General features: G+C 38.3%; 2 protein-coding genes across 2 annotated transcripts; both read right to left on the bottom strand.

Annotated features, from left to right (window-relative positions):
• Positions 1-3,219: 3,219 nt before the first annotated feature.
• On the bottom strand, positions 3,220-14,626 carry RB195_016791 (uncharacterized protein; the record flags this gene model as incomplete). Its single annotated transcript, XM_064183496.1, has 6 exons — positions 3,220-3,396; positions 3,484-3,670; positions 3,790-3,986; positions 4,747-4,842; positions 14,353-14,448; positions 14,519-14,626. 6 exons carry the CDS (start codon positions 14,624-14,626, stop codon positions 3,220-3,222), a joined length of 861 nt encoding a protein of 286 aa, XP_064039377.1.
• Positions 14,627-23,178: 8,552 nt separating this feature from the next.
• On the bottom strand, positions 23,179-25,838 carry RB195_016790 (uncharacterized protein; the record flags this gene model as incomplete). The annotated part of the gene is made up of 7 exons (XM_064183495.1): positions 23,179-23,331; positions 23,416-23,602; positions 23,671-23,867; positions 24,381-24,476; positions 24,548-24,670; positions 25,392-25,454; positions 25,689-25,838. The coding sequence occupies 7 exons, from the start codon at positions 25,836-25,838 to the stop codon at positions 23,179-23,181; spliced, it is 969 nt and encodes a 322-aa protein (XP_064039376.1).
• Positions 25,839-26,095: the final 257 nt, after the last annotated feature.

Below are 26,095 nucleotides of genomic sequence, written 5' to 3'. Positions count from 1 at the left end.
TTCGTAACTAAGAACTGGAATTCTCTTGCCTTTTTGTCTGTAAGACATATTCTAACTATGGTTAATTTAACAATGTTATAGTTAAATTAGACCGCTGAGCTCTCACAAGTGCACATCTTTTAGCCGTAACAGGACACATGCTTCAAGCCAAGCAAAATTAATACACTTTCCTTTACTAGGTTAATTTTTAGGATGCATTCTTCTCTATGGATCGTTTAATAATTTAATTCTCAAAAGCTCTAAGGTTGTAATGCAATTGTCAGTGCTACAGCTGCACGATCAATCTTTGTTTACAAAATCGCACTGTGAAATCTAATAATATGGAAGAATTGGTTCAACCACCTTGCTGACTTGACATGTCGTAAGTCTTTGAACCCCGGCATGACCAACGGCCGATATACTGCCGCGGTCTTCGGACATGCCGGGAGGTTCTGGTCCGTGTCTAGAAAATGAAGAAAAAACTCGAAAGTTTGGCGGAGACGGTAGAATTAGCGCGGAAATGCTAAAATCTCTTCTACTATCTGGGATTAGGGCGGGTGTGGCGCAGTCGGTTAGAGGTCCGTTGTAGCCACACCTTGTAGGTCGAGGGTTCAGAACCGGCCTAGTGCAAATCAAGCCTTTCATCCCTCCGGGGTCGATAAATTGGTACCAGACTTGTCTGGGAGGATAAAAAACACTGACTTGATCATCGACTGGCCCCCGCAAGTCGTTGTATAGGCCAACACGCGTTCCAAGAAAAACCTCATCGATTACGAATTCCAGTAAAACGCGTTGGCGCATTCCAAGTGGATTGATACGCTAGTGACGTTATCCTTTATCCTTTTATCTGGGATTCGTGAGATGACGAAAATTGTCATAGTTCCCATCCTGATCAGAACCCATGAACTGAACTGAAAAGTTACCTGTCACGGAAGCCATGAACTATGGAGGAATGTTTTTATTTCGTGTACTACAAGGTTTTAGAGCAAGTCCTCCTAAATCAGCTCACCAAATATTGCAAAGAAACCTCCCATGATGGAAAAGCTGGCTTGCGTTTTGGTCGATCACCGATTGACCAGGCGTTCATTGTCAGGAGAGTGGTCGAAATGTGTCATCGGAACTCGAAACCTCCTCGTCTCTCCTCTCTCGAACGAAAACGTTTTTCCAAAGCGTTTCGCTCCTATGCTATTCTAGTGTTGTTCGTTCGCTCAATCAAGCAAATGAATTGAGGAACATCTGCTGCTGTTCAGAAGGATTTACTTTACTGTTCAAAATGAAAGCTTGAATAAGGCCAGGGGCTGCCGTGGGACATTTCTTTCTAAACTTCCTTTGATGTTATGCGAAGAACAAATTAGCTGTGTCCTGCTGACGTAGTTCTTGCTTCAAGCAGAGCGAAATTACTACATGTTCTCAGTCTCGTTTCGAAATTAGCTCCAGCCTACGGTTTACGACTATTTCCTGATAAACGCAAGCGCAAACGGATGTAGGCCTATGCGTGACAAGTGAATTAAGAAGAAAGAATCAGTGTGAACGGATAACCAGTTAAACGTAAGGACAAGTTCTGTTACTTAGGCCGCATGTTGAAAAGCGTTTTTGTTGATAAAGGATAAAGGATAAAGTTCTACACCCGCTCTTTTGTTGATGTAATTGTAGTGTAGCGGTTAGAGGTCCCACTTCCTGCACGATCGATCGGAGGTTCGAATCCGCCTTAATGCTCACCAAGCCTTTAAACCCTTGGGGGTCTATAAATTGGCGCCAGACTTGTCTGAGAGGATAAAAACACTGACTTGACACGTCGGCTAGCCACTACAAGTCATTATTTGAGCCAGTTACACGTTCGTGAACTTCAAACGATTCTGAATTGGAGTGGGGGCGCATTCCAAGCGAACTGATTAACACCAGAAACTTTATCCTTGTTTACCTCTAACTTTGGTGGTGGATAGTGTATTCTTGTTTTGTTGATACTTCTCGTTTTTTAAATGTCGGAGCACGCATACCATATCTAGAAGTTACAGGAAAACTTCCATTGGAAAATCCAGCAAAAGAAACACGGAACCTACTTAACCCTGCACACTGAACTATATCATTAAGGTTCACAGCTTTCTGATACGTTGATACCACTTTTTCTTTCATGTCGGAGTGTAGGACCGCTAAGATCTTATTCAGTTCATACTCAAAAAAAATCAGGCAATCGACTCAATCTTCCACTCTCAATTATTCTCAAGTGAAGAATATCATCATGGCACGCTGCTTTCTGACGTTCTGATAAGACTCTTTTTTTGGTTTTAGAGTATGTTTCTTGAAGTATCTAGAAGTGGTAGTGCTTTGTCCAATTTAAATTACAAAAAAAGAGTTTGGGGACCTACACAATTTTATAAAGTGGAGCATATCATCATGGTGCACTGCTTTCTAATGTTCTGTTAATGCTTTTTTGGTTTATTTAATTACTTTCAATTTTTATTTGTCAGCGAAGGCGAACGAAACGAGCTCCACAAGAAGTCTGAAGTCCGGCTTCAGCTGGTCGTTTAGAGAACTTCATATTCATATACTTCAAACAGATTATCGGGAAAAAGTTTTTATATTCGTTTCTGATGTGTTTAATATGCACCATGAGATTTACATTTGACGTGTTCTCGAGAAATTATCCGTTTCGCAATAGTCTGGTCAACTGCTTATATCTTTTCCGGGGTGGATAGGTAGTTAAGGTAAGGAAAAATGTACTTGGATAGCTGCATAAGTCAGTTTGACGCTCTCGAAGCTTTAAAGGCATCATCCCACGAATCTGAGGTTGCACGGATTTCAGATGGAGTATTCGTATACGGGATAATAGATTATGGAGAGAGGGTGATTTCGTTCTTTCTAATTGCCGTAAGAAACGGCTCGGAAGTGCACAAGGATGGCGCGCTCCAATCGAACTCGTTGTAGAAAACAGCGCGCCGGAACGCTCGAAGCCGTATCTTCAGACCTTTTTTTCACGGCACTTACAAAGAAATGGACGGAATCACCCCTCTCCATAATCTACTATCCCGTATAAGAATACTCCACCTGAAATCCGTACCACCTCAAATTCGTGGGGTGATGCCTTTAAGAAATCGTCGCCACCAAGACGTCTCCAAAATAAAATCTTAGCAATCACAAGAAAAGTCACTACACTATACAAGTAATAAGTATACAGTATACAGTAATAAGTATACAGCTTTACAGTATGTCGAAATTTTCTAAACTCCAATGCGACAATTACTAATCTTTATCCACTGTTCCATTTTTCCACATTTCTTTATATGCACGAAAGTAGACACTTTTTTCATCTTCACAATGACTTGTGAGCTTCTTTATCTTGGCTGCTTTTATTTGTTGTGACCATTTTATAATGAACCATATCAGGATAGGAGAAACCAGTGTGTAGTAGGGGATAATCTGCAATAACGTACATTGAAGCTTGTTCTTTCCGGTATTGCGTTATAAAAATAGAAAATATATGATATGTAGAACGTAGGCACTTACATACGCTGTCGTATACAATGTTTTATGTTGTACTGGCGACAGTTTGTCACGAAATAGCGAAATTAATCCGCTTGAGATCGAGAATATTGCGTAACAAATAGCTTGGAAGATTGATAATGGTAACATAATTCGAATTACATAAGCATTCTCGCGAAGCTGATAAGAAGATTGCAGATCGAATTCCCTCCTGAATTTTTACTTTAGGAAAGTTACTTGCTTTAAGCGCAACTGTTTTTGATCTATAGAATTTTTTTATCAACGAAAGACTAAATTGCTTTGAAAAAAAATTGAAATAAACGAAATTACCTGCTTAGAGCGAATTCGTTGAAGATGAATAGTGCAATTATGCCGACAAGCGTAATAATATTAACACCGCTTATTAAAAAACATAGTAACATTACTCGATCAGCGGTTTGAGAAGTGGCTGTTGAACAATAAACAGAATGTTGATCGAATTCCACTTTCTGCACGGCCCAGAATGTTGAAGCCAGGGAGACGATTATCTGAATAGAAATCATTGCCAACACTGACATAGCAGCGACCACTCAAAATATATGCACCGCAAAATAATACGTAAAAATGGGACTATGAGCTTGCACCGCTCACTTAAAGGCATCATCCACGAATCTGACGTGGTACGGATTTCAGGAGAAGTATTCGTATGCGGGATCGTAGATTATGGAGAGGTGGGTCATTCCGTCCATTTCTTGCTAATTGGCGTAAAAAACGGCCCGGAAGGTGGGGCGTGCGCACACGGCTGGCGCGCTCTAACCCAACTCGTTGTAGAAAATAGCGCGCCGGAACGCTCGAACCCGTACCTTCCGGGACTTTTTTTTACGGCATTTGGGAAGAAATGGACGGAATCACCTCTCTCTCCATAATCTACGATCCAGTATACGTCCGTATACGAATACACCACCTGAAATCCGTACCACCTCAGACTCCTAGGGTGATGCCTTTAATGATTTTTTTCTGTGCGCCGACTCGTATAGAAATGAATAGAATGAGTTATTCTGCTTTTTTTTTCATTGGCCTATATACCAAGGTATCATCTGAGCCATATAAGTAATTGCATTTTTTTCTCCGAAAAGTTTATTTCATCATTTTATCAATGTTTTTGTAGTGTTACGTGTGTCCTATAGGTGTTCAACTTCCCCTATATATAGATATAATTTGACCCTAGCTTTTTGTTGGTATATTTTCTGTTGGTTAACCTTTCAATTAGACGAAGAGAGACAGAAAAGGAGTAATTCAAACACTTACACTTATGGTGACGAGCGCATATCCAAGTTGAGGTCCATAAGCATCATATTTACCACGTTTCCATAAAGCCGTTGCCCGTTCAAAAACAATCGCAAACTGAAGAAAAGTAAAAGTTGTTCTAGAGCGCTTAGAAAAATCCGATCCCAAATTCTGCTTTTGTTACTTTAATTACATCAATATGGCGACGCTAGACTTTTTCTTAGAATGATAGACCGTTCCTTTATTTTACATGAACCTATACACTTTCTTCCTATTTTACTTCATTATCCTTTTTTGAAGCAAAATTTAAACCGATACTTCCTGAAACAGATGGGAATCAAACGTTATTTCAAGTTTTACGAGAACGTATTTGTTTGTCGGAAAATACGTATTTTCATGACATATTTTTTCTATGACGTAATTTTCCAGCGTTTCCCTAGGATCGTTTACTCATATGAAGAACAAAGATCAATCATTGGTATATTTCTCATTTTGATCGGTGATCTTTTACAATCTTTGAATGAGCTCTGAGATTCCTCGTTCATAGAGGTATCCATCTATGGGCAAAAAATCGAGTAAGGTGCTGATTTACTGCTACATCCGAAGTAAATGTTGAACCATGCAAGGAGTTTTAAAGAGAGGAAAATAAGTGGAAATCTGATGGCGAAAGATAAGACAAGACATCTCATTCAAAATCCAGTGAATTTTGATGGGCAACCAAACTTATTTCTGGTCTCAAAAATTACTAGAGCTCGGATGGGATGTGTTTTTAGACCCGCCACACTCGCCTGATCTTGCGCCATCAGATTTCCACTAGTTTCACTCCCTTCAAAACTTCTTGCGTGTTATAACATTCAAATTAGATGAAGCTCGTATCAACGTCTTACCCTATTCTTCTCCGGTAAAGACAAATCTTTCTAAGAACGAGGAATTTTAAAGCTCGCCTAAAAATGGCAAGAAGAATATCAACAAAAACGGCAATAAAAAATAAGCGATAATATATCATTGATTAATCTTTGTTCTTTATATGAATAGCCTTTGAAAAACGTAGGGAATTAAAAAACACAGATAGGACAACCTATCTGTAATCTGTAACACCAAAAGACATGTTGGATGAAATTGAAGCCCGGTGTGTGCATCTATGAAGAAATACAAAAAAAAACATACCAACAATGACGCGAACGATGTTGTGCATACCGACGCTGGTAGCCGCAAACAGAAACAGATTACGGTTGAAAGACCAACAACACAGGGATCATAGTAGGTCAGATAACGAATTAGTTGCGTAGTCTGAAGCAGTACTTTCTTTCCGAAATATTATTCTTTCTTATGGAAACTATTTTGGATTTCCCCAAATCAAAAACCAATGTCCAATCAATTAAAATCCCGGTATTTTCGCTGGTTTTCTGTGTACAATATCAAATACGCGGATATGCAAAAGGCCAGCATAAGCTTAGATGTGGTTTTGAGCACGAAAATTCGCGTAGAACGTAAAAGGTATCAAAAAAAAAGAAACCAGACATACTTGCAGGATTGTAATACTAACCGAATGTACAATGTATAGCATAACCATAGACACGATTAATATCTGTAATTTACGTTATATTAATTTCAATCTAAAAGCTAAAATGGTACTCTGCCTTTGGAAGCTTACTCGCACTTTCATCACCTCAAAAAATGTCTTCAGAAGAACTGAACTCTTATTGAACTGTAATTTTGAGAAAAAAAATACCGTTAACCTTGCAGTTTGGATGAACATGTAGATTTCCACATTTTCTCAGAACTATAATGCTAAATATAGTTGATAGAAAACCAGCAGTTGCTTGCGAAGCCACTACTGCAAGAAATCCGGCATTTGTTATGATTTGACGCTCATTACTGCAACTCATCATTCAACACACTCTAAAGAACAACAAAAATTAGCACTTGTCTTGAAATTCTTCTCATTCAAGTCATCATCGATGCGCTTAAGAACGAAATGATAACGGATTGCTTTTTTCTAAAATGTGTCCAGGCAGCTAAACATGCGCGAAGATTTCGTGTGCATCGTGCGAGATATGGAATCTTCAGCGGTGAGAAAAATCGTATTCTTTCAATTCCTTAGTCCAGAAGGAAGCGGAGCATCTACCTGTTAGCTCCGTGAAAGCTGAGAGCGTGGTTCAAGAAGTTTATCAAACTTTCCTCTACAGCCTTATATATTATCGTGTACGCAACCATTTGTACAGAAATATAGAAGTAATCAGTACGTCTATAAAAAGAGGCTAAACCATGAACCAGTTATGAATGAGAGAGGAAGATGAGAAGAGTTGTCATAAGTACTATGATTGCGTAACAAGGTTGCTAACTATTTGCGCTTGGTTTATTCCCGTGAATGCAGCCGCTGCAATTTATTGATGAGAAAAAAATTATCTAAAGGCATAAATATAGTTAAGAACAGAAGCATAGAACTAAATAACTATGAAAAAGTAAATAATTGAGATATTTATAATCTCATATCGTCCAATGATTATTCGCTTGGAATATACCAAAGTAAGATTCAGTGACCGAAGATTGACATGGGAGTGAGAACGAGCATCTTAGGCCTCACAACTACAACCGTAGTGTAGGTACTGGAAAAACTTGAGTGTTTAATGAACGGAGCAGCATTGTCTTGTTCCTGTTCCTTTCTGTTGTTTGATTTTAAAGCAATTCTGGTTTTGCTAGATTGTCGCATAAGTCTCTCCAAGTGTTTTCGACAACTCTGTATTTCCCAAGTGTATTCGAATGTTTATGGTATAATTGGTGCCTGAAGCACAGACTTTAGATAATGACCATACATCAGTTTGATCATTACTTGCACACAAATATCTCACCGACCAGACCCAACTTTCCTCATTCTCTTCTAATCCAAGAAATCGCAGACAGGTGTGACTCAGTGAGGATTGGCAGATCATAATCTGGGTCTATGAGTACCTCACGAACTGTCAGCGTGAAAAAAGAAACACATGCCTTAGCATCTTTCTCTCTGTTTAAAGGAATCCGCTTTCCTAAAACGCTCATTGCTGTAGATGTGGGCGGATCGAGATGAGCAGGAGAGCTGGTCCTGAATCCCTGCATTCACTTCAAAATGCTGCTCTTCTCCTGTTAGTTGTCTAGGAATGAGAAGAAGTAGTGGAAGCTCCTGACCCAATATCAACCTATTAGATCCAAGATTGGCCCGGAGCCCCGTCGTCGCTCCCCTCTTCGGCCACTATCCTAGATTGAAGGAATTCGGGCACTAAGGACGAGGCCTGAAGGGGCCTCGACGACTTTTCCTAATCTCTGTCCCAGTTCTGGAATAAAGGAAATCAGCAGGTTACATTAGTGCTGGCGTCAACTGATTACTGGGGACGGTGCAAAGCTCTGATGTCGAGATCTGTCATTTTTTGAAATTTTTACGATAGAGTGTCACTCAGAAAGTTTTTATAAGAGAACTTAAGACATTTTCACTGACAACAAGGAATACAAATATCAGAAACATTGTTGCTTACTACAAACAGAAGTTTTTAATCACAACCTTGGAAGGATATACTTACGTCGACAACAGGTATTAAAAAGGTGTGAGACAAGCGTTAAATGCCATATGTAAATGGTGCGGCCAGCGATACTACAGTATTCACTCACTCGACTCCAGTAATGCCCCGCCCCTAGTGAGATCTTCTGAGAACGATGCCTGTAGCGATTAGAGTAATTTTGCCAAGTGAAGTTTCGTGAGAAAGTGCAGAATCGTAGATTAGAGATTTGAATGAAATTTCATGGTAATTGACATCCTTTCGATGAGATAAGTCCAAGCTCACTGTAGGTCTCTCGAGACCTCGAGACTTCACTAGTTTGCAGATAATCAGTCACTGGTACTTTCTACGTTAATAATAGTTCTCAGTATGAGTATGAGTTTCTGTTCGTGATATGTGATTTCATAAAATGACGCATCTGAAGAAGACTCAAAGCTAAAAAGTTTTTTAGTCGTCGCTTTAAAAATAAAGATAAAAAAAATATAAAGATAAAGATAAAGAGAAATAAAATAAAATAATTGTTAAAGGCTTTATAGGTTCAAGGTGCAATAAGATTTTCCTAACTGGTGAATATCACGTTAGTGAACATTAGTTTTTCTGCAGTTGCAGTGCACCGAGAAAATTTACAACGAGCTTACTGCGAAATTACATTCACTTTATCATTACTTTACACTAATATTTAAAATATTGTAGTTTTTTCTTTCATATGCTCGGAGTGTGTGGCTACGCCTTCTTTAGGATTTTTCCCACTGCAGCGCGATGCATCCGCGCCTTAAATACGGTTACACGATACAGCGTAGGTCCTGCCGGGAGGAAAGCCGGAATCATTCAGGATTCTTACGACTACTCCCTGTTTCTGGTTATTGTAAGATGTACAGAGTACATCGACATCCACAGCGTGACGGGCTATCGTTTTGCAGGGACTGGGATAAAAATACATGAAATCAAGTATGTTGTCACTCAGAGCCAGGAGAAAATGCAGTTCGCGATTCATGCAGCAATTGCAAGGTGTGGCATAGTTACTGACGCATGCACATGTGCAATCCAGCTTTCAGCCAAATAATGGTTAGCGAGAAGTCGCACTCTGTGATTATCGTTAACACCTAATTAGTACTTTCTCTATTGTAATTAGCCTTGCATAGTCTGAAAACTACGGTTAACAGCAATGACCGCGGTAAACCAGTTTTCGAACCATGTCTGTGAGAGCTACCAGGAATTTACTTAAGACTACTTTAGAAGAGTCATTAATTTTTTACGAAGACTTCAAACACATATAATCTTCTAATATCAGGCATTGCTCATACAAAACAGTACAATCGCAAAATCGTTTCTGAGATTACTTCACGTCCGAAAAATTGACTTTTTTTTTAAATATCAAGTCTGTAACGAAATGAATTCCTTCTTTGTAGACAAAACACACACTCTACATTTGTTTAACATTTTCTTTAAATAATCTATCTCTTTTTGACGGAGAAGGCTTTCTGGGTGTTTCCTGATAGACATTAGAAAAACAACCGTAGTTAAAGTACGCTTTAAAAAAACACCTGCTAAGATTCCATTGTGTTCAGCTGAACAGAGATTGTCAGATGTTTTACCTTCTTAGTAACGGGAAGCATTTTCGAGAACTGTTGGGCACAAAGCTGCGGGAAATTCTATAATTCTAAAGTTCTAATTGAAATTATTCTCAACGTAAAGCACGTCTGTTGCCTAGCACTCTCCAACATTTTATTTTTAATAGGAACAGATGTGGAGCAGTGGCAAGAAGTTCCGCTGCGATTGTACGATCGACGATTTGAAAGCATTTCGAGTCAATTCAGCCTTTCGTTCCCTCGAGGTCGACATATTATTACTAGTCTTGTTTTAGAAGATAAAAACAATGACTTGATATATCAGCTAGTTTTTAAGTTAATGTACTGACTGCATATGATGTCACTAACCTTGATGTTAAATGCATTTCAAAACTGTCAAATGCATGCTATTGCTAGCCGATCAGTTAACGGCAGAAACTGTCAGATTCTTCATTTTTTTTTGCATTTGATCGCAAATTTCATATAGGCCCAAAACGCGTGTTGCTTAGAACTTATAATTATTAGATCAGCTGCAACGAAATTATTCTGCTCATTAATTCTACCTGTAATCGTTTCATTTTTTTGTTATACAGATGGTCAATTATATCATGTTTAACTTTATTGTAGTCCAACATATTTCAATATTCATGGGATTTACAGTAAGTACTCAATTCGACTGTGACAGATTATGTGTGAGAATGAAAAATGAAATGACCCATGAAAAATGTGTCCAAACCATTATTAAGAGGTATTTTTAAAGTACAGAGAAGACCATACCTTCTACAAGGTCATTGTTAGTGATTTCAACACCGAAATTGGCCCGAGAAGAACGCCTGAGGAACTTCACGTCGGGACCCACAGCCCACAATAGAATTAACAGAGGGAAGGACCCTCCGAATACATCATTACGACTAAGACAATCCATGGGAACTCGAACTCGCAATTCCAGAAATTCTCTTCTCTATGTTAGGATTCAGCAGGTGGAGGGCACCACACTGAAATTAACCCTAACATCGTCAGTAAAAGGTTTTGCCTGACGGATTTTGCTGTTGTGCCACAGCTTTATACGAGCTCGTACCATCACCTCCCGTAGGAGGAGATTTTTGTTTACTCGGAGAGAAGAGAAAGCTGCGAAGCTCAGAGAGCGAAGTTCCAGGACTATCATTAACTAGGATTATTTCGCTACACTAGCCGGCAATGGACAACATCGACGAGTATTACGATCGGCTCGTTGAACATTGTCATGACTGCACGAGGAAGACTGAGAGTGTTTAAACCACCAAGAGACGATTGTCACCGGAAATTCTAGAGCTGATACGTCAGCGTGGAGCGGCATGAGTCGTAGGCAACCAAGGACTCACGTCCATGTTCGCAAGGGTTTGCAGAGGGGGAAAAAAGGATGACCTCGAAGCGAGAAGACCAGAAGTGGTAGGTTAAACTGCAGAGGCGGCAAAATAATACTATGCACACTCTCCTTTTGCGATTGGCGAAGTCTCGATGCATAGCGTGCCAATTGCAAGAGGAAAGTGTGTGCTCTCCAGAACCCAGATTGAACAACTACAGGATCGAGAAGGAGAATGGAAAAGGTCATTCACGGATTCTACTCAGATCTCTTTGACAGCAGACGTACATTTGTCTCTCACCATCTGAGGAAAGATGGATATGTCATTCCAGAGGTTCTCCCGTGCGAAGTACGACATGCTATCTTGTCTATTAGAAATCGTACGGCGCCCGGTCCCGACAAAATATTGCCAGAACATCTGAAGAATCTTCCGCCAGTACCTGTCAACACTTTGGCGAAACGGTTTCACGTTACCTGTTGGAACGCAAGCTTTCTAAACAATGGAAGACCAGCAAGACCGTTTTGTTGTATAAAAAGTGAGACATCGGCAACTATTGCCCAATCTGCTTGCTATCCGTCATTTAACAGCTCTTAACGAAATATCCTCAATAGGAATTAAAAAAGTGTTAGACAACCAACAAGGACAACGATGTGAACAAGCAAGCTTTCGAAAGGATTTAGCACGATTGACCACATTCACGCTGTTTCGAAACTCATCGAGGTTACATGAGAGTACAAGATGCCGCTGTGTCTCACTCTCGTCGACTTGCAGAAGACCTTCGATACAGTTAAAATCGAAACGGTCATGAAGGCTTTGGACAACCAAGGCGTTCCTAACCCCCTACATAAGATACTTCGTGAGATCTACAGCAACTTCACTACCAAAATCTCCACATTCTACAATGATGTCGTAATTGACCTAAAGAGGGGGGTTCGTCAAGGTGTCAAAGTCTCAACGCTGCTCTAATAGAACTTTATTTTTGAACGCTATAACGTTCGTAGAGCACAAAAATCGTTCTTAAATGGCAAATGTGGGTTGCAAAGAAATCATCTTCTTGGCTATTTTCGGTTGAATGTGCTACCTGATATGACTTATCTATTCGTTTCCAGTAAGACTACTTGGAGAGTTTAGTGAAGTTAAAGTTTCGGTAGTCTCAGCTCTACCTTTTCTCACATAGGAGCTTCAGCCTACATGTCTTAGATCCTCTAAGACATGTAGGCTGAAGCTGCATGGGTTTTAGGTCCCAACTGACTCATCCCGTCAGTTCCGGTGATGACTCTTCGAGTGATCAATTATCTTCTAGAATGAGGTCCTCTTCTCTTCTCAAATTGGAAAGTCATTTGTCACTTTAGAACGGTTTTCATGCTCCATGAACATTTTTTTGCGCCCAAAATACAGTCCAATTAGTACAGTGTTGAGCACCCCCTCAAATTAGACTTTACTGTATTCAAGTACTTTTATTCTTTTTATATCATGTCTATGTCGTATGTTCATATGTCCATGTCTTTTTTTTCTCGGACCATTTACAAAACTTCATACTTAGGTTTGAAACTGCAGCTGGGGATCACAACAAAAACACTTGATCTCAAAGTAATTAGTGTCGGTATAGCGAAATCGGTAGGAGGCTCCGCTGTGGCTGCAACATGATCGATTGGAAATTCGATTCTGCCATAGTGCCAACCAAACCTTTCATCCCTCTGGGGTCGATAAGTTGGTACCTCACTTGTGTTGGAAGATGAAATCACTCACTTGATACATCGGATATTTCCTGCAAGTCATTGCACAGGCTAGTTACATAAACCTCAGACGATTCTGAGTTGAAGCGTTGTTGCGCATCCCAAGCTGACACGAGACACACACACACACAAACACACTTTATTAATAAAATTACTGATGGGAAACATTTTATTGAAAGTATCTCAACCATGACATTAGATTTTCTTGAAAACCTAATTTTGGAGCAATCGAATGAAAATTCAAAAATGGAAATGAAGCAGTAAGTTATCCGGAAACCTCTGAACACAAAGCTATCAGGATTATATTGTGTACCGACATGAACGTTTTATTATCAAAACCAAAAACAATTAGTTAAAACCTTATTTTCGCTATATTTACCACATTTCCGAATATGTTTTGAAATAAACATCATTTTCACTGCCTTTATGCTGCGCTGCCAACTTACGTTTGTTGGCTTTCAATTTTTCTGAATACCGTATGATGAACCATGTGAGAATAGGAGAAACTAATGTGTAGTAGGGCAAGATCTGAAACAGTATAAATTTTGAAGCATTATAAACAAAATGTCGTGCAATGTTCTTGTATTGCCACCGCATCTATACTCACGTATGCAGACGCAGACGTAATGCGATATCCAACATTTGTGAAACCTTTGCGAAATAATGAAATAACAGCACTTGAGCTAGAAAAAATTGCATAGCAACTTGTTTGAAAAATTGCTAGGGGAAGCATTAGTCGAATAACGGAGTAATTTTCGTATAATTGATACGAAGTTTTTAAGTCGAAGACCTTTCTGAAATTCTCGTCTGAATTACATATGAGGTCATAGGAAAGGAAATAAAAATTTATTTATGTTACCTTTTGATTGCGGTGTCGTTACAAAAGTATAAAATTGCGATTCCAATCAATGTAACTATGTCAACACCAGAAAGAATAAATAATAAAATTGTTACTTTATCCACACTGTGTGATGTAGACGCAGAGCAGTAATCGTGTTTTTGTGAAAGATCTGGATTCCAGAAAATCCAAACAGTAACCGCCACCGCTATTGAGATCTGAGCGAATCACATATACGTTTGTTGGGAATTGAATTTATTATTTGAATGAAAAACGATTTTCGCGTTGCTATCCCTTTTCAGGCACTATTTTTTTTCTCAGTAAGGAGAGAACACAATATTTTTTTTTGCTCCAGGAGCAAAAACCAACATTGTCAAGGAGGGATTTGTTCACTTCTCTGTTCTTCAAAAATGTAGGGGTTACAGTGTTGAAAAATAGAATAAAATAGTGAGTTGAAAATAATATTTTCCAATTTCTATTCTTAGTTGTTTCACCATAGTTCTGCACTACGTTTAACATTTCAAAAAGCCTTTCTTTTGCAGGAATTCCATTGAATTTGCAAAAATATATGTTAAAGAGTTGCATGTTGGTGTATCTTCACGCGCAACTTACACTAAAGCTAACAAGCGATGTCCCAAGCGTCGGACCATACGTCTCGTAATCTTTGCGCTTCCATAATGCAGCGGATCGTTCGACAAGCATTGCAAACTGTAACAACAAATTTTTCGATTTACTAGGTATTACAGACGTAAACAACACTTTTATAGGAATGAAGGACCTGTATGCAGGCAAAAGATACCGTACAAGTTTTGACTGGAAAGCGTAAACCTATGCAGATTTTTGGTGGTAGTCCAATGTTGCACGGATCAGAGTACGTTAGATACATAACGACGTGCGATGTCTGAAATGGATTCTTTTTTTATCTTATTTTGAACAACGGAATTTCAATTTTTTTCTGTTTAAAAAAAAACTCTATTCAAAGGAGTCTGAAAATGGTCCGCACTTTCACATTGAAGAGTTTCTTTCAAGAATCCAAAACGCCTCCAACGTCTTTCTTGCCGATGTTTCTGTTTCGTGAGCCAGTCTAACGCATTTCACATCATTACTGTTTCCGTGATGGGCTTCATTTCTATGCCTTCCAAGTGTTGTTATCAAACTTTTACGCCGTTTTCAGGCCATAAGTTCAGTAATTCTCACTCCAAGATTCATATCGGTTTCCAGAATATAAGTTGCAATGCACATCAAGCACTCAATCTCATATATTTCCCCATTTGTGGGCAGTCGTCTGTTTTTTTTTTTGTGAGTGTAAATAACACATCTTTCACTGGTGCAGTATCTATCGTATAATCTATTCCTAACGAGCGGGGTTTTGATGTTCGCAGTAGGAGTATTTACCAGGATCGCGCCATGTTTGAAACTGTGCATGAGTAATGCTGCGTTGAACAGCGGCACTGGCACTGTCAGAAATAAAGGAAGAAAGACAAAGACAAAAAGAAAGTTTATTTTCGCGTCGAAAATTCTTATTTACGGTGCGGGTTTTTCGGAGATGGGGCATACCGTATAACCGCCACTAGCACATGAGATTCTCAATGCTTCTCGAAGCACATGAGATTTTCAATGTTTCTCGATCTTCGTGATTCTTGTCGTTCTTGGTTGCCGTACTTCACTAGCGGGTTTAACACATCACGAACCACTGCGCGTTCAACTAATGAACAAACTTACTTAATGAAGAAGTACATATGCCGAGATTTTAAGACACAAGAACGATTGAATTCACAGAATTTTCACTTCTCTGTTCGAAAAATATCCTTTATATTCAATGGAGACTGAAATGATATATGGAATCTAATTTATACAAATTCAAATTTTTTGATTTAAGTTCCCATTTGCCGGAAATTTGATGAATCTCTTGTAGTTAATCAGTTTACCAACTAGTTGTAGTAAATCAAGGGGGATGAAATATGAAGCTCTTTCTTTTGTAATTTATCGTAAATGTCGAACTTTATACATCGAAAACAACTGGATTTTTCGGAATTGTGGATATTTTAACGATGTACACTCAGTACCACTTCAACAGTTTTTTTGTACAAATTTTTGAAAGGCGAATTGTTCATTCTACAGGTTGTCGATGTGATCTTTTCCACATATAAGTATGTTCATTCAGAAAAAAAAAACACCTACCTTCAATATTGTTGTTAAGGAAGAATGTACAATAAATAGAAGTAACATGGACACGATAAGTATCTGGAACAAGTATCATGATGGTATTTCTAAAAAGAAAAAGCATTTCAGCATTTTTTTTGTCTGTATCCTTCCGAAAGATTCTATTCTTTTCATTTTTATAGGCAAAGTCTCAAAGTTATTAGGGCAAAGTTAGAATGAAGCACAATGTCGCGGAGATAAACGAGGGAACAACTGATTATTTGGTAATTTTGTGATTTTATAATAATGTTGTAAAGTGTATTTACCTTGCAATTTATGTGGAAATATAGGTTACCACATTTTAAAATAACTATCGAAGAAATTATTGCGGAGAACAATCCAGCTACAGCGTGCAAACTTAATACAAATATGAAACCGTGGTTGGTTATGAGATCTTTTGTTTCTGAACAATTCATTTGCTCCGAGTTGCCCTGAAATTCAAGATGTATAGATATACGATCCAAAACTATGCACTTACGTCTGTAGTGTAGGTGACGCACAGCATAGAATAGCGATTTACATAGAATAGCTGAATACACAAATACGGTTGCTCAACGATAATGAGCTGTACAGAGAAGAAATTCTTCGTACTGCATCAGTCCTTGACAACAGAATACAACAACCATATTTAAATTTCTTCCAATAATAAAGTCTTGCTTTTTATTCATCTTTTTTTTCCAGAAACTTATGTCTGCGTTCGCAGTAATGAAATGGACGTTCACGTTTTCGATGAATTGGTGATCAGTAGGGACATAAGCGCTTATATAATAACAGGAGAAGCAAGAGAAAAGTAGTCGCGGACGCTCTCATCCGCTTCCTTCAATTTCAGTTTTTTTTTTGCGGAAATAATCTCTTCAAATGTTCTTTTTTTTCAAGGAAAATCTATGTGTTTGGATACCCAGGATATTATCCTATACGTAATGAACATTAAAATCATTATTAATATCTTACATAGATCAAACTTTGAGCGATGTTTTTTTTTGATAACTTGCACCATTTATATGGATTAAATATCAAATAGATTGAAAAGAGAAAAAGTTAAAAATTTGAGCTCCATTGTTTGAAATTCTTCTGTGGTTTAGTAACTTCGTTATGCCACAACGGTATTGCTGTGTAGGAAGATTGCTTTAAAATTGATCTGTTTAAAAATCTAGAATTTCTCTCATTCATTCTGCGAAGACAGCAACTATTTACTAGCTTTATTTGGTATTATCTAACTCTCCGATCGTGGACTATAAACAGTTATAAACAGCTATTCTCGCATGACCCGTTTTCTTTTTCAAAAAGAAGAAGGAAGCCATGGGAGTGTTAGATAAATAAAGTAATAGGCTCGCAGTCGGTTTTGCCTTCCGAAAAAAAAAACTCGGGACTCTAATATTTGTCTTATTTGTTTCCATAACTTTACAAGAAGCTTCGAAATGAAGGAAATGTAGGAAGAATGTGGTGAAACTACGCAATCTATGGGGAATCGTAGTCCAACAATGAAAAGAGGTAAATTATTGTATCCTATAAAAATCGTATTTGCATCAATTGAGTCGGACTTTACCTAAGATGACCTCTTAACTTGAAAATCTGCAATTTCTAATTTCTGTGCACAAGCACAGACAATCCTAGAATCTTCGGTACTTCTTTGAGCTACTCATTTGTAATGTGAAACTCATTTAAATAGGTGTTATATGTAATGAATTTGGGTTACGAAAGCGTCCAGATCGACCTCCGAACCCTTAGCAACCACAGTATGTAAAAATTAATATTTAAATTCTTTATTTACTAATTTATCAATAATTAAAGAATTTAATTAGTATAAATGAGTAACATATCAACAAATTCCAGCGCACGAGAGCTTTTTGCAAAACTTTCATCACGTTCACTTAATCAGGAATAATCTAACATAAAACCAATATTTTTATTATAGATAGAAATGTAGAGAAATTGCTAGAGAGAGTCCTGTATCTTCAGGTTTCACAGATGTGAGCTTTGTTCCTAAAATATGTAGCAAGTGTAGTGCTTTGACAGCGCGTGCGGGCATGGATAGCAAAACCATTCCTTCTTCGCTAGCAAAAAAACATTAATATGTTGAAGGGAACCCTTCCCGTCTACGTTTATTCGTAAAAAAAAAATTGAAAATGTTGCTTGAAAATCTTTTATTTTTTCGCTGATTCATTCTCACTTTTTTTGACGTCTTTCTTAGAATCGGTTTCTATCTTTTAGAACGGTTTTCTTAGAATCGTTTGTTCTATCTTAAGGACGCACACTACCACATTTTTGTCATTGCTCTCTCTTCGAAGCGAATGCACAAATAAAGATTCTACTTATGACGACTACTTACTAGTTATCAACACTTATATCCAAGAATATTGAGCTGTATAAGATGATTAAAGGCATCATACCTCAAGATTGACGATTTTGGGATTTCAAACAAGATCCAAAGGGTAAAGGGGCCTGATCCCCCGCAATTCTTCCTAGCAGCCCGGAAAAAAAGAAAGCTAGACAGCGTTGGGTGATCCTGTCTCCCCAACGATGCAGCTCTTTACTCGATAGAATATAGGCAACTCCGAATTGATCCAACACAAGTAATCTACCTTAAATTAGCAGCAATAGTTGCTGCATCCGCATAACTCCAAATGCATCGTAGATTGCCATCGTTCTATCACACGTAGTAAGTTGCACTGCTACGGGACTAGATCATGCAAACTTGTTCTAGAATTCTTTTCTGGATTACGAAAGAGAACTGAGGGCGATCAAGCTCATACTGGTGAACTATACCCCTATTTATCTATTCTTGTAGAGGTCCTTGCATCATCAATTTTGTGATACGCTACCTCTAAGCAGAAACTTGACACAATAATTTTGTGGTTTTCCAGAAGTTGTGGAGTTCAGTACAGGCATTAGTACGCTTGGTTGCGTGCTCCTTTTCAAATATTGTTTCCTTTTTCTTTTCTTTACTCGCCTCATCTTTCTCCTCTGCCTCCCAACCACCTACAGTTGGGTCAAAACGACATGAAGCACGGACCGTTGCGCAATCGGCCGCGCTCGGAACCGGTGCGGTGGAGACAGCGGTTGGAATCGAGGTGGGACCATGGCTAGCTGCAGAGGTGTGTGGCGGTAGCGGGGATCCTTACACGATCCCAACCGCTACGCTCCATCGCTCCGCTTTGAGCGCAGCCACTTGCGCAAATGTCCGTGTTTCATGTCGTTTTGACTCGACTATACTTCAACTTCTTCGTAACAGTATTTCATTTCGGATCCAGCTTAGAGGAAGAATCCTGCACTGTTATTGAAGGTGAGAATGCATGGAAAGAACGTCTATGGGTGATGCTCCTATACAGTACTCCCCGTCCCGTGCTGATGGTCGTTGTTAAGGCCAATCACGTAACATCAAATTATTCCAGTGGGTAATACAGAGCTTCACAAAAAAACCGGAAAATTTTGAATGTTGTAGTGGCAACCATGAGGAGCTGGTAGACAGGTATGAGTGGCATCCTTCAGTATACAACTGCTCGCCATTTACTAATTATGGACCAGCGGATCGGTTCACAGTGCACATTTGCTGTGAAGTCATTTCACAAAAATGGTGATAGTGGGACAGTTACCCAACAGCTCAACTTTTTCCCAAGTTTTACATATTAAATCTTCACCTACAGACCGGGACAGTTGAGTAAAAACTCTCCTGAAAACGACAGGCCATAGAAGATCCGCACTCTTTCTGGAATAATCGCTCATATACCAATCAAAAATTAGCGGCAATAAATTCAAGTAACCAAAAAATTGCTCTTCTTTTTGCTTTGCTTGTTTTTGCTTCGACATTGATAAGGAGACGATCAAGAGTTCGATTACTCAAGAGATAATTTTTTGCCAAAATTAAGGAAACAACTGAGAGCGATAGAGAAGAAGCTAATAACGAAGTAGAACATATTCTTAAAGGATTCTCGCACTATTTACTACAACTTACACGCACTACTACACTTATTGGTGTTATTGTTACAGGCAATAAATTGAGAAAAAGATTTTACTGGCGAGTTTTCTGAGACTGTGTCTACAAAATTTGTCGCCGCATTTAGGAGTGATTTAAAGATGAGTTTAGCGAAAAAGGAAGACCCTGATCGGAAATAACTGGTGGACTTGTCGAATTTTGTTAGGTTGAAGTAAGCCGGATTAGCGCACCCCAGAAGAAACAAAAAAGGAAAAAAGAGTAGGCGTTTTGTGGAGGAGAATTTGCGCTGTCAACTACTAAAATTACCTTCTTTAAAAGGTTTGGTTTTTCTGAAAAGTGGTTAAAGTCATAAGATTTTAGTAAATGCTTCAACTTTTTCTCAATTAACTTTGGGAAGAACGAAAAGCCACTGGAAAAATTAGAGATTAATGCTAATAACAACTATTCTTGTCTATAGTATACATGTTCATTGCATATAGGTGTTATTTAGAGGTCATTTTAGAAACTGAAGAAGAAACGGAGGTGGACGGTTCTGTTGGTATCTTACAAAGAAAGATTTTCGCTATAAAAAGGATAAAACATCTTTTTTAGACACCCTCTGGTTTTTTTGAAAGCTGGCTGAGAAAAAGTTGAGGATTCTAGCAAAATTTTCCCAACTATTGTAGCTTTTGAGAGAACGAAAATCATTCATTCAAAAAAGTGAGAATGAATTCTGACAGCAGAAATACTTCTCTATAAAATACTTCAAACCAAATCCATTTTTTAGACCATTAGCCGACGTATTGGACTTAGTTCAAAGTGATACAGATTTTGACGCGCAGCCGAAAATCTGTAATGTTGGTAGGTAACAAGTTTGCATTTCGCGACTACGGTAGATTGAATGAAAAATTCGGTGCCATATTTTGATGGAGGGTGGGTGTAGTGTAGCGATTAGAGGTTCCGCCCCCTGCGCGATCGATCAGAGGTTCGAATCCGTCCTAGTGCTCACCAGGGCTTTCATCCCTCCTCGGGAGTCAAGAAATTGGTACCAGTCTTGTCTGGGAGGATAAAAACACTGACCTGACACATTGGCTAGCCATCTCAAATCATTTTAAAGGCCAGTTACACGTTCGTAAACCTCAAACGATTCTGAATTAAAGTGAACGTGGGAACGCGTCCCAAGCGGAATGATTTACGCGGCGCACACTTTATGCTCTACCCTATCCTTCATTTTGATGGAGCGTGAAAAAATACTTGACTGCAAATTTTGACCCTCATAGATGCTCTGGTTCTCTCAAAAGCTAATTGAGAAGAACTTGGAAATTTGAGGAAGAACTTAGGATTTTTCTCAACTGCGTTTTAAAAAAAGCAGGAGAGCTAGAAACACCGAACTCTGCTCAAATATAGACAAAATCTATCTCTTCAACTGTTTGAGATTACATTGCATGCAATTTATTGTGAGCGTCGTTATCCAAAAACTCGTGGAGCCTATTATGCACTAATTTAACCTCTTTCCGGCTGTGGATGCCTTTCTTTTCGCTTTGTGACTGCGTCGAAATTGCCTTTTTAAGTGATAATTTGAAAATTCATTATTGGTGAACGAAGGATGTGCTCTTCAAACTCTTTATCGCAAACTGCAATATTTCACTTCTCTTAGAGATTGATCGCTGACCGTTTCAACAAAAATCAGCTCTATATCGCGTTGATCAATCCGTTAAACATTCTGAACCCACCACTACGTTCAGAGTATTAGCTGATCAAAGGGTCTCCTTATCGAAGTCGGATAACTTGGCTGTTGTTAGAGAAAGATCACGCATGAGCCACTTCATCTGTTTTACGCTTACCAACTTGAGCAAGCAAACTTGCTTTTCTCTGCAACTATGCTTCTATTATATTTTCACCTACTGCTTTTACACTACTATTTCCTTCTGAGGATCTCGCTTGCCATCCATTCCTAGGTGGTCTCCTACTCAATACGATGTCACCTCTAGTTAGTTCCTTTTTTTATAAAAGATAAAGGATAAGGTGTCTGGCGTTAATCAACCCGCTTGGGATACGCCACCACGTTCACTTCAATTTAGAATCGTTTGAGGTTTACGAAGGTGTAACTGGCCTATAAAATGATTTGAGATGGCTAGCCAATGTGTCAAGTCCGTGTTTTCATCCTCTCACACAACTTTGGTACCACTTTATCGACCCCGGAGGGAAGAAAGGCTTGGTGAGCGCTAGGGCGGATTTGAACCTCCGACTAATCGTGCAGGAAGCGAAACCTCTAACCATTGCACTACACAAGAAGTTGAATTTTTAAAAGAATTAAAATTTTTAGGTGTATTTAAAACTATTTGTTTTCAATTTCATTACCTTCACAACTCTTATCACGTTATTTATAATCCATTATATTTATTTAAGTATTTGATAGTTGTCTTTACATTGATAACTGACCGTAAATACCGAATACTCATTCGCTCTGATTTATTCTCTCATACTCAGTATTTCCATTCTTTTCGTGAAATTTTTTTAAACAAGTCACACTGAAGCAAAGGCATACATAGTTCAGAACAGATTGTCAATTCATACTCTTTTCCTTGTCTTCGTACTTATCACCCCTCAGATTAATCCTAACCTCAATGTCACTTCACTTGTTTAGTATTTTCCAAAACTATTCCTGTACCAAACGTTGTGAAATTATTCCAGTAAAATATTTCTTACTGCTACTTAAGTACTTTACGCAGTCTATTTTCCTGACATTTGCACCCCTTAGTATGCGTTTATTCAATGTCGGATATCCCCTCATCCTTTCCTCATTGTTCTCTTCATTTTCTTCTGTCCTCTTCCTATCCCCTTACGACTCTCTCCTGCTCCCACCCCCTTCTTACGCTGTTGAGAAATGCACAACGCATGCTAGACCATGCCTGCAGATATCTATTGATACTATAGAATATTCGGCGGAAGCTTGTTCGGTTTAGGATATATTTTTAGGAGTGCCGCTACTTAACTCCGTGCCAACCGTTGTGGGTTTTTTTTTTTGCAACTGAGGCCCAAACTTCTTCAATGTTTTTTCAACAAAATTACCTTTTTGTTAAACTTTATTTCACCTTTTTCGAACTTAGTATTAAAACTCTCTCAATCATGGCATTTGATTCTGTTGGGAATTTAATTTTGGACGTATCGGATGGAAATTGAAAAATGAAATGGAGCAATAAGCTACCCAGGAAATCACTGACTATTAAATTATTCACGTACAGTATTGTACTATACGGTAACATGAAACATGTTGTTATCAACACCAACAACGATTAGTTAAAACTTTATTTCCGCTATATTTACCACATTTCCGAATATGCTTTGAAATAAACATCATTTCTATTACTTATATGCTGTGTTGCCAACTTCAGTTTGTTGGCTTTCAATTTTCTTGAGTACCGTATGACGAACCATGTGAGAATAGGAGAAATTAATGTGTAGTAGGGCAAGATCTGAAACAATATACATAGATTTTGAAGGAGTATGGACGTGATGTCGCCAAATATTCTTCTAGTACCAATTGCATCAATACTCACATAGGAAGACGCGAACATAATGCGGTATCCAACAGTTGTGAAACTCTTTCGGAATAGTGAAATAATAGCGCCTGAGCTAGAAAAAATTGCGTAGCAAATTGTTTGAAAAATAGCTAGCGGAAGCATTATTCGAATAACGGAGTAATTTTCGTGTAATTGATACGAAGTTTTTAAATCGAAGACTTTTCTGAAATTCTCGTTTACAATTAAATGTTGTCAATAGCGAAAGGATATAAATACATATGCGCTACATACCTCTTGATTGCAGTGTCGTTACAAAAGTGTAAAATTGCGATTCCAATCAACGTAATTACGTCAATACCAGTAAGAACAAATAATAAAGTCGTTATTTTATCCACGGTACGTGCTGTAGATGCTGAGCAGTAGTTTTGTTTTTGTGAAAGATTTGCATTCCAAAAAATCCAAGCTGTTGCCGCCATTGCTGTTATGATCTAAACAAATCATATTCATATTCATGTTCTGTGAACACATTTGAATAGAACACCATTTATGTTGCTTCTCTTTCATTTTTTCATACTAATAATATGGACAGTAATTGACCCAAGCTTTCATTGGTTGGACTCCGGAAACGAAGACAAGCATTGTCGAAGATGAACTTTCACAGTATTGGAAAATAAAATGAAATGATGAATTATAAATATTATTTTTCTGAATTTTAATCTTACCTGTTTCACAGTAGTTCCACGTTATGTTAAACATTTCAATTATTCACTTTTTTGGAACCTCTACTACTGGAACTTTGAAACTACTTTTAGAAAATGAATTTAAAGATAGGTAATATTCAGGTATTGAAACATTGAGAGATTCTTGAGATTTAAACGCTGTGTACAGTAGAAAATGCTAGCAAGTCGTCGTAGAAGCCTCTCTTTTGCTAGAATTTCGTTGGATTTGCAAAAATATGCACTAAAGAGTTGCATGTTGGTGTATCTTCACGCGTAACTCACACTAAAGCTAACAAGCGATGCCCCAAGCGTCGGCCCATATGTCTCGTAATCTTTGCGTTTCCATAATGCAGCAGATCGTTCGACAAGCATTGCAAACTGTAACAACAAATTTTTCGATTTACTTAGGTATTACAGACGTAAACAACACTTTTATAAGAATGAAGGACCTTAATGCAGGCAAAGGAGATCATACAAGCTGTGGCTGGAGAGCGTAAAGCCATACAAATTTCTGGTGGTAGTCCAACGTTGCATGGATCAGAGTACGTTAGATACATAACGACCTGCGACGTCTAAAATGGATCCTTCTATATCTTAGTCTTGAACAACAGAATTTTCACTTTCTAGATTAAAGAAAAACATATTTAAACGGTAACATATTTAACTGGGAACGGTGTGAAAAGTGTACCTTATTCAGATTTAAATTCAATTTTTTTGTTTAAGTTCCCATTCAGTAGAAAATGGTGATTAGAGGCGAAGATATAAGATGAATCTCCCAATGTGACCTAATTACCAAGCAGTTATTAATAGTAACAATAATTATGGGCGGGTGTGGCGCATTCGGTAAAAGTTCCTGCTGTGTCTGCACCTACCGATCGGAAGTTCGAGTAAGCCCTTGATAAGTTGATACCAAACTCGTATGGGAGGATAAAAACACTGACCTGACGCACCGGTTAGCCCTCGCACGTCACTGCGTAGGCTAGCTACAGCTTTGTTAATCTCAAACGCTTCTGAATTAAAGCGAACGCGGTGGCGCATCCGAAGCGGATCGATTAACGCCGGACACTTTCTTTTCTCCTTATCATTTATTAATAGGAAATCAAGGTGGATAAAACATGAGGCTCTTTCTATTTGGAATTTATCATAAATGACGAGCTCCATAAATTCAATAAAACCGGGTTTATCCATGTCCATCTGTGTATGTATGTATGTATGTATGTATGTATGTATGTCCATGTGTAATTTGATTTACACACAAGTACTTTTATTCAAAAACAAGCAAATAAAACCTACCTGCAGTGTTGTGATTAGGAAGGAATGTACAATGAATAGAAGCAACATGGTCACGATGAGTATCTGGAAAAAGCGTCGTAATGCTATACGTCAAACAAAAAACATTCAACAATTTTTTGCTCGTATCCTTTCACAACATTTTATTTCTTACAATTTTACAGGTAAATTCTTAAAGCTATTCGGTTAATTTTTAAGTGCAACCCAATTTTGCGAAGGATAAGTGAGGCACAATTGATTGTTTTGTAATTTTGTGATCTATGATTTCTTCCATTATTTCTTGCTATAAAGTGTATTTACCTTGCAATTTATGTGGAAATATAGGTTACCACATTTTAAGATAACTATCGATGAAATTATCGTGGAGGATAATCCAGCTACAGCTTGCAAACTTAATACAAATATGAAACCGTGATTGGTTATGAGATCTTTTGTTTCTGAACAGTTCATTCGCTCCGACTTGCCCTGAAATTCAACTTCTGTCGGTATACAATCCAAGAAAGTACACTTGCCACTTACTCGTTTGACGTGTAGTATGGGTTTCTTCGCGACCTTGAAATAGAATCAGTGTAGATGGACAAACGGTCGAACTCGACGACGAGTTTTGTTACTTAGGCTGTATGCTGAAGAACAACGGCAACTACGAAAAAGATATTCAGCTAAGGCTACTTTTGCATTCAACTATTTAACGAAATGCCTGTGGTCGA

This window comes from Necator americanus, chromosome II, assembly GCF_031761385.1.
Source record: "Necator americanus strain Aroian chromosome II, whole genome shotgun sequence".
NCBI classification, from domain to species: Eukaryota; Metazoa; Nematoda; class Chromadorea; order Rhabditida; family Ancylostomatidae; genus Necator; species Necator americanus.
Note: the sequence above shows the minus strand (reverse complement) of the source record. Positions and strands in the feature narration are given on the sequence as shown.